Source organism: Echinops telfairi, unplaced genomic scaffold, assembly GCF_000313985.2.
Source record: "Echinops telfairi isolate 266 unplaced genomic scaffold, ASM31398v2 ScPeMD7_3533;HRSCAF=4204_0, whole genome shotgun sequence".
NCBI lineage: Eukaryota > Metazoa > Chordata > Mammalia > Afrosoricida > Tenrecidae > Echinops > Echinops telfairi.
This window is the reverse complement of record NW_022107431.1, coordinates 98948404-98961427: the sequence shown is the minus strand read 5'-3', so window position 1 is coordinate 98961427 and position 13024 is coordinate 98948404. Positions and strand designations below refer to the sequence as shown.

Here is a 13024-nt window from a genome sequence, read left to right as displayed (position 1 = left end):
GACCATTCTATTTTATATTCATTCTTACAGCAAAATTCCTTGAAGTCTTTCAGAGTTTTGCTGTGGGTATGAATTTTAAAATCTGTTTTTACCTCCTTTTCCAGAAAAAAAGCATGGTTTTGTATGCATGCGGATCCCCTTGAGACCACATGTAAAGCTACTGACATTCTCTCCACTTCGTTCTCCTTTTATTTTGATATTTGCAATGTGCTCATAGAGCCTGGTGTATCCTATGCGCTAATGTGATGTTTCAACAGCAGGTGTCACTATGTAACCCATAATATAATAAAATTCAATAACTCCAAGAACTACTTCTTTGAACTTGTACACGTGAATTTTGGCATTTGTGCATGGGAGTGGTGGTGAGGGGGGTGACTTGGTAGCAAAGCAGATGAGCTGAGGGAGGGCCGAGGTTTCACTGGGGGTAGGGGGCTTCCTGAGGAGGCCTAGAGGATGGGCGATGCTTAGGTGGGCTGAAAAGCAGACCACAGGTAAGACAGTTCCGAGAGGAATAAGGCAAAGGGTCAACACTGATGTCACAATCTAGTGCGGTGGTAACAAATTTGAAAATTTTCAAATGTATAGGGGAGAAAAATGAAAGCAGCAACAATGGAAGATAAAGGCAGGACTATTTTATAGCTAATAAAAACAAATGTAGCCCAGATTGATATTAAAGGAGACCTCTGCCATTAAGTCAATTGCTACTCATTGAAACCTTATAGGATAGAATAGAACTGCCTGGTTTGGGTTTCATTTACAGGAACAGAAAGCCTCATTTTTGTCCCAGTGAGTGGGTTCAAACCATGGGCCTAACTTATTAGGCCACCAGAGCTCCTTAAATGGGGGCAGTAGCCTTGAAATAACTGAACTTTTGACTCAATTAAAAAAAATTAGATTTGGATTGCCTGTAGCTTGTCTGCTAGCTTATATAAAGGCCAGTCTTTCATTCACTATCTTTTCCACTCTGTGTTGTAGGTAGGTGGCCGTTAGCTTTCCATGCTGACTGCTATCCTGGAAGGTAGAGCATCTCCCTGGCACATCAGTAAAACCAACAACCAAACTCACAGCTATCGAGTCAATATCAAGTCATAGCAATCCTATAGGACAGAGCAGACTTGTCTTGTCCATTTCTGAGACAGTAAATCCTTTTGGGAGTAGAAAGTCTCATCTTTCTCTTGCAGAGAGGCTGGTGGCTTCAAACTGACGACCTTGCAGTTAACAGCCCAGTGCATAACCCACTATGCTACCAGGGGTCCTAGACCCATCACTAAAGAGTTCCCCTTTTTGTACCAAAGCTGCCTTCCAGTCACAGACTGCTTATAACGTTTCCACCTCAGGGATCAGCTTTGCTGATTTACCAGTCCCTATACTGATTATATACTCAAGTCGATTTTGACCTATTTATTTGGACCCTTCCTCTCCAACTCTCCCTTTAAGAGAAGTTTTTTTTTAATCAACCCTATAGGCTTACAGTATAGCGGCAATAACAGATCACAGTGAAAAGAGAAGGAGACGTTCATGGCAGCATTGCTAGGAAAGCAGTAGCCACTTAGCAAACCCATTATGCTTTCCTAGGGGAAAAGCTGCAATGTTTTAATGAATGAATGAATGAACAGCAGCAAAGACAAAGTTACTGGAATCCCCACAGAATAAAAATTTCCATTTGAAAGATAGAACTCTGTAGGGAGGCTGTGGGTCATTTTTCACTACCAATGAACAAGGACTGGAAGTTTTAAAAAATAATGAGCTGATCTTGCATAAGCTTTTCTGGCCTTATCCCCCAACTTCCCCCCCCCCCCAGCCCCCAAAGAGGAAAGGGTCTTGGCCTTTATGCAAATGCTCTGTTTGTTGGTCATCCAGTCAGTTCCTCCTCTTCCCCCTACATCAGTTGACATTTCAATCACACACTTCAAACATTTTCTCCAAAAGAGCTAAGGCAACTGAATGTATTTTATGCATAACATACCTGAATATGTATCAATAAATTATGAACATTTATTGAGTATTTGGTTCAATTGTACTCCAGAAAAAGTACATGGTTTTAAATTACATTGTTTTCTGCATGATCAAATAGAATACACAGCAACTTTTACGACTTGTGTTCACCTCTCTTCTTACATGTTTCGAAAACTCACCACCATTGAATCAATTCTGAGTCATAGCAATCTTATAGTAAGCCCTTTGGGCTTCTGAGACTGTAAACCTTAATGAGAGCAGAAAGCCTCCTCTTTATGGTGAGTTTGAACTGCTAACCTTGAGGTTAGCAGCCCAACACATAACTCACTATACAACCAAGACTCTCCTTCCTCTTACATGCAGTTCTCGATAAATTGAATTAATCCCAGTCCCAGTCTGTGGCCTGATATTTGCAGTGTGTTAGGATAAATGATACAAAAGAGGATCATAGGAATTAAGGACACATCTAGAGTTTTCTTAAATGAGATGTGACATAAATAGGAATACATTCTCAGAGTAGTCAGCCAAACTAATGCCTTACAATGATGTTTGGGGCAGGTGCCACACCATGTTCCTTTGGAAAATTTTGAAAATGAAATATCATCACAGCCCCCAGATGTTCATTTGTTCAGGAACAACATTACCAACTGAGAATGACAATCAGTATTCTCTTCTCTCATAGAATAAGTGGTTGCATTATTTTGCTCCTAATCGAAAAAAATCAGGTTGAGCTATCACACTTGCTATGTCAGAAGGAAAAGGTCAGAATCTTAGCAAACAAAGCAATAAAAAGGTTGCTACCTTTTATTTCTTATTCTATAGATCTGTGTTGAGCTCCTTTTCTACTTCACTACACTGGAAAAAGAAAAGAAGAAGAAGAAAAGAAAGTAGAGCCACTACATTTATTGGTGAGATGCTGAGAAATGTGGCTGAAGGTACCAATCCTCCCATCTTGTTGAGGACATAGGCAGTTTGGCGATGGAGCAGAAACAATTGAAGTTCAAGGAGCAAAAAGTTGTCTGCGAGCCAAACCAAACCAAACTCCCTGCCCTTGAGTGAATGCTGACTCATGGCCACCCTGTAGAATTGCCCTGTGTTCAAGACTGCAACTATTTACAGGAGTAGGAAGTTCCATTTTTTTCTCCCCAGGAGCACCTGGTAGTATCGAACTGCAGACCTTGAAGATGGCAGCCCAATGCATAACCATTACACAACTAGCCTCCTTAATTCTCTGAGCAGGTGGAGCCATATGATCTTTACAGGTCTGGTACATGTCAGAGAATGCAAAGGAGGAGTCAAGCAAGACTGTGCCTAGAAGAAAAATATGTGCTAAATTCCTATTCCTTTTTGAAAGGGAGAAAGTGGAGTTGTCTACTTTGGAAAAGATTTAAAGTCTCAGAAATGCAAGGGGATGGTTGTACTCAGTCCCTTCGGGTGGTGACATGTTGGAATTGACTGGGTGGCAGCAAGTTTGGTTCTCTTGAAGGGAGAGAAGAGAGGACGTGGTGAGAGGACAACTAGGCTTCCCAGAGCTGACTGTCTGCATAGGGTCTTTGCAAGGGAGAGAAACCTACATGGGCTCTTGTCACGGGGTGGTGTGAAGGCTTCACGGATAACTGTCATCAAAATCGGGAATAAGTTCCGGCTGCCTGTTCTCATGAGTTCCCTTTCTTTCTCTACTGGATGACCCATGAAAGGCAGTAGAAAAATATCTAAAAATTATGAAATATGAAGACTAAGAGTGAAAAACCAAACTTCTCTTACTAAAAAATAAATTTACTGTTGAAAATGCAAGAAAATTGATAATGAATTTTCAGAATGAATACAATTATTTAACAAAATGTTGAAAGGCAAAACTATATGAAAATGCTAATTGTATTTCTTTATAGAAAATAGAATAAGACTGCCACTCAATTGATCATAATTAATATAAAGTAGTTGGAAAATAAGCCTTGTAATAGAAACCATGCTGTGATCACATGATAGAATTTGCAACACTAGTGGCTTCTTTGTTGCAAAGACCTTTGATCAACAACATAAACGGTCACTACGCACATGGACGTTGCCAGGTGAAATACACAGGAATCAAAGTGACGACATCTGTGAGCAGAGATGATGGCAAATCTCAATAACATCTGCCAAAACAAGGCCACAGGTGGACTTCAGAATAGGCCTTCTCTTCTTCATATGCAAGATCAGGTTGGAGCTGAGCAATAAGAAAATAAGTCTACAAGAACCAAAGCATGGTCTTGAATATATACCTTGAGTATATCACACCTGAATTTAGAGATTTCCTAAGAATAGATCTGAGACATTAAATACATTAAGTACTAATGTTCTTGGTTCAAACTCAGTAGGCCCTTCATGGGAGAAGATGGCTGGTGCCTTTGGTAAGGATTATAGCCTCAGAAACACTATGGGGCAGGTTACTCTGTCCCACAGGGTCCCTAGGATTGTTTAAACCATGAGCATTGGTAAGCAATGTTCACAAGTAATTTTGCTTCACGAGTTGACTAGTAAAGATTTATTAGCATACCACTTGATAGAATTTGTTGACAAATTAGCCATGTGGAAAAATATATCTTCGATGATACCAAAATTTGAGCTCTAGAGATAAGGAAGGAAGCTGACAGCATGAAATGAGATCTAGAATGTGAGAAACGAAGTTGTTTACCCCAGAAAGGGAATGCTGATGATAGGGAGAGCAAGAGGAATACGGTCCCCATTTTCATAAAGCACTTAATTAGTTATTAACAGACTATGCATGGAAACAAACTGTATAGATTTTTCAAGCTATCTATTTTGAAACAAAATACCCCATGATATCTAGTACACAGAACGGTTTTTAAAAATGGAAACACATAATGAAGGAATAAGTATACAAATCATCATATTAATTCTATTAAATATTGAGACTGCACCCCCAGCTGGAATAATACCAGTTTATGATACAATACCAAAAGCAAGCAAGCAAGCACACAAGAAACTCAGCCCCAACTCCCTGCCATTGAGTTGATTCCAACTCCTTAGGTGTAGGACAGGGTAAGACGGCCCACATGGGTTTCTAAGAATGCAACTCGTTCTGTGACCAGAAGGACCCATCTTTCTTCCATAGAGCTGCTGCTGGTTTTGCCTTTGTAGTTGATCTTGCCTTTAGTAGTTCAGTGCTTCATCCACTACATCACAACTCTCCTGGTGGCTTATGATGTGATGACCCACATGCTATTTCTTTGCAGAAGAATATCAACTATGCTTCCCATATTTGGTTGCAAAGTAGAATCATCTGTATAACTTTAAAATCATTCCAGTAGGGCCCTACTGCTGGCCAATTAAATTAGTCTCTTCAGAGCTATAGCCCCAGCAATAGCAATTTACTAATGTTGCTAGTTGTTACAATTTAAAGCTTGAGGCTGCAAAAATGAAGTCAATGGAAAAGGAGACTGGCAGTGAACGGTCTTGGGGGAATTGCTGGAAGTAGAGATAAAGTCATAGGTAGAGTTAACATTAGAAAACATGAAACCTTTTCATTTTCTCTTAAACAAGAGAGAATGAGGAAGGTTTGTATAAAGTTTCAGAGAAATTTTGAAGTAGGAAGAACAAAAGTGTCAGATGAAGCCAAGTGACCTGACTCTTCCGTAAGTAAGAGGTCGTAGTTATGTTCATTTTAGAAACCGGTAGTCATTTATTAAGCATTTTTCTTAGTTGATAGTATTCTAAGGACTTTAGAAACATGATTTCATTGATTTTCATTATAATCCCATGAGGCAGACACTGCTATTATTATTTCCATTTGATAGAGGAGGAACCATAAAATAGAGATAATGTATGAGAAGGAGCAATTTGCCAAGGTCACATAGCTAGTTAAGTGACAGAGCTGAGACTTAAAATTTGGTTTGAAGCAAATCTCGAAGGCTTTGCTCTTAAGCATGCTATCATCGTATCGCTTGCTTCTGTGAATGAAGGGATAAAGTTGGGTCTTGAGGATGCAGCTGGTTGGGGCCCTCCGTCAGGGAATCAGAGGTGAGGATGAGTGTGGAACAGCTTGGAGGGCCCAGGTAATGTCACAGTGTCTGCCTTTGTTTCATTGAAGCACCCGGGTTATTATATTTTTCTAACAATACTTGGCAGTCCAGGAATGAGAGTGAAAATACAGCAAAATTTCTCCAGAGGGAATTGACAAAAGGTGGGGCAGAAAGGGCAAACTTGCTTTTACAATAAAAAGGTCAAGAACTGGCCACAAAGTTCTTGAACAGGAGACAGGCCTGTAGAAGACTGATATCATGAAGAAACTAGTGAGAATCAGTACCAGAGTCAGTGGAAGAACGGAAGAGGAGCTGTTAGACGAGGCTGCTTCAGAATCAGACATAAACAGTTGGCTGCTAACTAAAAGGTTGGTGGTTCGAGCCCACCAGCTACTCCCGCAGAGACAAATGTGAGCTCCTCTTATGAAGATGGATGGTTTGACAACCCTAGGGGAGAATGATACTATATCCTACGGGGTCACTGTGAGTTGGAGTCAGCTGAAAGGCAATGTGGTTTGGTTGGATAGTGCAAAAGAACCACAGGCGTGGGGGTAAAATTGCAGTATCCTTATAGGGAAGGCTTTGGGGCTTAGAAGAGACTTTTCTGCCAGGTCAAATCACATGAGTTAATCAAAATACTGCCTCCAAATGACAATACAGCCTTTAATAAGCCACTCACTACTAAAGGTAGTCTTTGATGGTGTGCCTTTAAAATGACACCACGGATCACGACTTCACTTCTTTGGTCTATTTAAAACTTCACATTCTTTCCTAACAAGCAATGAAACTCCTAACATTGGTGCCTCTATTTTTCAAAGGACATGGCCCCCTGTCCTCAGATCAGTCATGCAAACAAATGTTAGAAGTGACCCGAATCAGCAAGTTTCTGGTGGAGTCAGTAGTGGAAAGGTGGCATTTGAATTAATCGTAAAAGTCACATTAATTTTACTCATCCTATTATATGGAGTGTTTAATAGACAAGGACTGGGTACAGCTCCCTTTCCAGCTTTAGTTCCATCCCAAATGATTTTGGGACATTCTTTAACACTTTGGACCTTAGTTCTCCACCTGAAACCCAAACCTCATTTGCCACCTGGGAAAACCCCAAGAAGTGTGATGAGTTAATGTTGAGCTTTTAGCCGAAAGCACGATTCATCTAAAGGATTAGTACCAGGATTACTGTCTGCAGTGTTTTGATCAGATCGGAACTGATCAGAGTACAAAGGGTCAGTAGCGAGGCTCTGGGTTCAAGGTCATTCAATGTAACTTTGTTCACAGAGACAGCAGGAACCTTAAGGCAGGCAGGTTAGCCCAACGTGCTGGGCTAGAGGTGCAGCAGTGGGAGTCCCTTCTCAATAAACAATCACGGTGAGGTGTGTGGCTGGCCAGAGCTCGGCAGCAGCATTTCCATATGTGAATTTTCATCACCAGGGATCTGCCAGTGAGCTACAGCCCACTGTAGGAGAAGCTGGGACACGCAGTTTGCGCCCAGAGCAAAACGAGAAAGTCCCCTGCCATTATTAAGGTGGTTTCTTCTGACCTGGCGTTCATGTTTTAGGAGACGGAAATGCCAGCGCGGAATGAAAAGATCTCTTCACCTGGCAGTGGTTGCTAAACGATCCATTTTGAATGGTTTCCGTATACTCATTGTGGCCCAGGGGTTTCTTTCCTTTCCAGCAAAGGCTTGGTTGTGCACTGAGAACGTGAGCCCTGGTGGCAGACTGGGTTACATACTGGGCTGCTAACCAGAAGATCAGCAGTTCAAAACCACCAGCGGGAGAAAGGTGAAGCGTTCAACTTCTAGAAAGAGCCTAGCACTAAGGCTGTAGATAAAGGATCTGAGTTTCCAGAGATGGCTAGCATCCACGTGCACTTGATGTGGAACGTTGTGCTCTGGTGTTCCACAGAAATGGCCTCCTGAGCAGCCTGTCTCCTGAACTCATAGAAAGGAGAGTTCTTTAGTGTGGTCAGTGATACAACCACGAAGGGGCCAGGAGGCAGCACATTCTTTTTGCTTGAGAAAACTGTGAATATAACCCAATAAATGGTTTCAGGTGTGCTGTTGCTCTCTGTCCAATTGGACACAAAGTGTCTTCACTCGACACAGCTTCTCTTGAAAGGACATCTTTTCAGATATAATTGGAAAAAAATCGGCCTTAAAGTCTTCTTCTGTTTCCTTGTTCTGAGACCGCCGCACAGATGAAGACATAGAGGAGCTGCGAAGTTAATGTGACTGTCGTTTGTTAGCTGTTCCAAGTCTACGAAGGAAGCCAAATTCTCTGTAAATGAAGCCGCAATTAGGGAAAATACCTTCCTGGGTAATTTTATGAAATGCGAACATATCCCAGTAGTAAAAGATTAGCAAGAAGTAAGAAGGCTTCAAATGCAAATTTCCTGACATTTTACAGCTACTTAAATAATGACTTTACCTTGGTGAACTAATGATAAGTTAGTTAACGGTTTCATTATTATAACCAAATGTAATGCAAAAGGCACATATTCTGATAAACACTATTTCCATTATGGCGTTTGGCAAGGGTAGATCTTCTCCCTCTGTCAGAATGTCACAAGCAATTAAATGAAGTTATTGCTGTGAAACAGAAAGGTAAGTGCATAAAGCAGTGCTGTGTACTTCCTAGGCAGCTGGCATGCCTTTTGTGAATCCTGAAGGGAGGAGCCTCGGTATGTTGCTGAAATAATTGTTCTCTGAAAATCTGGGACTATCTTTTGTGTTGTTGTTGTTGTTGCACTAAAACGATTTTATTTCATGAAGGTTCTGAAATCAAAGCCAATTCACATTATATAGCAATGGAAAAACTAAATTCAGATCTGCTAAACTTAAGAGGAAACCTTTTGAAATCTTGGCATGTCTTTGAATCTCTTTATATCCTGAGCCTCATATAGAATTGAGTACATGATAAATGCTTTGTTTGTAGAAGTAAACTTGGAAAAATCACCTGAGGATATAGAAAACCTTTTTGAGAAGTAACTCAGTAATATGAATCAAATACCACCAAACTTTACATTGCTCTGAACCAATAAACTCACATGAGTAAATTTATGCTTAAACACTGAGAGAAATTGATGCACAATATTTGCATCACAAGGATATTCATAATAACAAAACACCATTATACATCTTTTGTTTAGCATCCAGATAAAGCAAATGGTGATATATCTACTTAAACCAAACCAAATAAAACCCACTGCTGTTGAGTTTGTTCTGATCCAGAGGGACCACGTAGGACAGAGCAGAACTGCTCCATAGACTGTCATCTTTGTAGAAGCACACTGCCTGTCTTTCTCCTGCGAAGGGGCTGATGGGCTCAGACCATTAGTTACAAGTCACACTACTGTCACTCCTTATATCCATTTAAAGGACTATTCTATAGCCAATCAAATTATGCTTATCAAAACTATACTGCAATGTAGAACATTCATCTATGTGATCATCAAAACTCTAACCAACTCACTGCCATTGAGTTGATTCTGACTCCTGATGACCCTGTAGGCCAGGGTAAAGCTGCCTCTGTAGGCTTCTGAGACTGATTTTTTTTTAGTAGGAGGAGAAAGCCTCCTCTTTCTCCTGCAGAGTGGCTGGTGGATTCCAACTGCTGGCCTTGCAGTTAGCAGCCAAATGTGTAACCACCGTGCCAGCAGGGCTCCTACGAAAGCACAACAAGCCTCAACTAACATTACAAAATGAACTCAAAATGGATTAAAGATTTAAATGTAAACTCTATAACTATAAAAATAATCAGTGAAAATGTAGGGACAAACTTAAGGGCCCTAACACATGGCACAAACATACTATCAGATACACTGAAACACACACACACACACACAGCAGAAGACAAAGAATAAAAGACTGGGACCTCCTAAAGATAAGACACTCAAGTGCATCAAAAAACTTCATCCAAAGGTTCAAAAGAGAACTCACAGACTGGGAAAGTTTTTTGTGGCAATGATATATTGACAAAAGACAAAATTTTAAAATCTGTAGAAAGCTGCAGCACCTTAACAAGAAAAAGATGAATAATCCAATTAGACAATGGGCAGAGAAGATGAATAGAAATTTCACCAAGGGAGCCCCCCTAGTAGTCCAGGAACATAGGAAGAAATGCTCAAGGTCATTAGCTATTCCAGAGACACAAAGCCAAACAACAGTGAGCTACCGTCTCACACCAACATTGGCAGCAAAGTTACAAAAAGAAAACCACCAAACCCAGAAAACAGCAAGTGCTGGAGAGGGTGCGGTGAGACCAGGACCCTCCCACACTGCTGCTATGCGAGCCCCATTGAATGTACAATAAACAGATCCTTCAAAACAGACAAATTAGATTGTTTGTATTGTACAATTGTAAAAATTAAAAGTTAAATTAGCCTACCAAACCGGAAGAAAAAAAGATCTTTGTACAGGGTCAGTTTCGATAGAAGGATGAGTAATTTTTTTTCTCGTATTTCCAATTTATCAAAAATGTATAACTATTAAAGAATTGCGCTAAAACTTCATTGTTATGCATAGCAGCTATTTGTATTGAATTGAGCCTTTCTCTTCTCCAAGCCTTTATCTGTGTAAATAGACTCATGATGGTTAATTAGTTACTAATGGAAAGCCAGTTTGGCTGAGGTACATAAACTCTAATTAATGTAGACCTCAGTAGTGTAAGATTAATAGAAAATCACAGATTTGAGATTCTCGTGGAATAAACAAGTAAAATAATCGGTTCTTTTCTTATGCAGATGGGATGAAGAAGTAGTGATAGAAAAATTGTGGCTTGATTAGTGAGCTTATTTCATTTGATTCAGTGCATAGAATTGCATAGAATCCACTCCGATTCGTAAGGTTGGCAGTGGTTAAGTCCTCAGAAGTAGACAGCCTCGTCTTTCTTCATAGAATGTTCCTAGTTTGGAAGCTGTGCTGAAGCCTGTTCCTTTGTTGGTACTGGGAATAGCAGTGACATCACTTCCAGCATCACAAAAGCACTCAAGCCACCCCACTATGACAAACCGAAAGACACCTACTTTGGACATGTGATCAGGAGAGACTGGTCCCTGGAAAAGGGTGTTACGGTTGGTAAAATAGAAGGGCAGCAAAAGAGAAGAAGATGCTTGATGAGATGGATCGACAGAGCGTTTGCAACAATGGGCTCAAACAAAGCAATCGTGAGGATGGTACAACGATATGGTAGCAATCGACCAGGGTGTGTTTAGCTCTGACTTGCTAGCACCCAATAGCAACAACATTGTGTAGAATGATGCCATTTGTGATTGTGTATAATGGTTAAATTGGTTAGTATGATTAATTAGATAAATTGGTTAGTATGATTAGATAAAACCAATTTGCTTGACCAAGTCGATAAGCCTGACAATTTGGGTTTAGGCAGATTTATCTCAGAATAAGTTTTTCAAAGTGAAAATGCATTAAAACCTGACCCAAATGTTGAGTTGACTCCCACTCATGGTGACTGCATAGGACAGCATCAACTTAGTGTTTCCAAGGCTGTCAGTCTTCGTGGAAGGGGGTGCCGCAGACAGCCCCAGACCTCTCTGGAGGAGAAGTCAGGTCTGAATGCTGATCTTTTGGTCAGCAGTCAATTACTTTAACCACTGTGTCATTAGAACTCCTAAAAATACATTACTTTTCTTAAATCTACTTGTTTTGTGGCTCGCTTTACTTTCAGATTCATTTGAAGGTTGCCGAAAGCACAGAGCACCGCCGTGTTCGTTTATGCATGCGCACGGTTTAGTGCAACATTGAAAAAGGTAGCTAAGTTTCTGAGTTGGTCATTATCACAAACCCTGCAGATGAAGCAAAAGCAACTAATGATTTAATTTTGAAAAGCTAAGAAAGATTTTTCATTTGCTCAAGAATGACTTAAAATACTAATTTGTTTTAGATTTTAATTGTGGTGTGTAGATGGATGAGTACAATTGGTTTCATAGACCTACTATTATTTGTATGAATGATAATATGCATCCAACATTGCATAGCAATAAATTTCACTTTCTCTCTCCTGGTGGTGTTGGGGTTGCATGTTGAGCTTCTAACACTGGAGAAAGATGGGCTTTCTACTCCCTTAAAGAGTTACAATGTCAGAAACCCACAGGGGCAGTTCTACCTTGTCTGATAGGGTCCCTATGAGTTGGCATTGACTCAATGGCAGTGAGTTTGGTAACATAAATTGCACTTAATTCGACAAAGAAAGAAACATTTTTTATATTTAAGCAATCAAGGACCAGTTTCTTAGACCTACTAGGGATTCGAAGGCGCCCCGGTGGCACAGTAGTTAAGCACCCAGCTGGATTGACCCAGCTGCTCCACAGGAGCAAGTCTGCGCTCATTAAGATTTCCAGCATTGGAAACCCTCCAGGGCAGCTCGACCCTGCTCTATGGGGCCACCATGAGTTGGAGGGGACTGGATGGCAACGGGTCTCAGCTTTGGGACGAGTACTAGGTTCCTAAAAGAAAGTGATGGCCTTGCTGATATTAAATATACAGTAGAATCTATAGATAAGATGAGCAATTTAAAAAGGAAAGAAACATGGTAGTAACTTACCTTTGATCCCTTGAACTTGGAGAAAAATCCAGAAAACACAAATTGCCCTTCTAGTTTCCAAATACATTCTGGCTTCTCAGGGTTAATTCTGATAAAAACTGTGGAACAACACCAAATCTTATTTCAAATAATTAGAATGATAGGATTATGGAAATACTTAAATGTTGGCATCAGCCAAATGAGGATACCAGTTTAGTTTTACCTCTCTGAGGTGCTCATTTATGAAGTACATATAGCAGTGTCTGTTTCAAGAATAATCTGTTTATCCTCCCCTCAAGTGTAATCTCTGCTTAAGGGCCAGCCGGGGGAACCTTTATCTCATTAACCTTCTGGAGGAGCGTCTGTCAGCTTAGCTCCGGGACCTTGAATGCCACAGTAAACAAGTGTTCACGGACAGAAGGAACACTTTTTTCTTGGCTGTTCACCTGTAACTGTGACATAGCGTGCCAGGGGAAGTTCTGCCAAAGGCAGACGGAGGCTGACAGG

At 40.6% G+C, this 13024-nt stretch overlaps 1 protein-coding gene across 1 annotated transcript in view; it reads right to left on the bottom strand.

The window, feature by feature from the left end:
- Positions 1-12605, bottom strand: part of IMPG1 (interphotoreceptor matrix proteoglycan 1) — a 167280-nt gene extending 154675 nt beyond the window's left edge. Inside the window, exon 1 of the mRNA XM_045294325.1 lies at positions 12539-12605. Within this exon, the coding sequence (XP_045150260.1) occupies positions 12539-12605 (67 nt within the window). The remainder of the gene's footprint in view (positions 1-12538) is intronic.
- Positions 12606-13024: the final 419 nt, after the last annotated feature.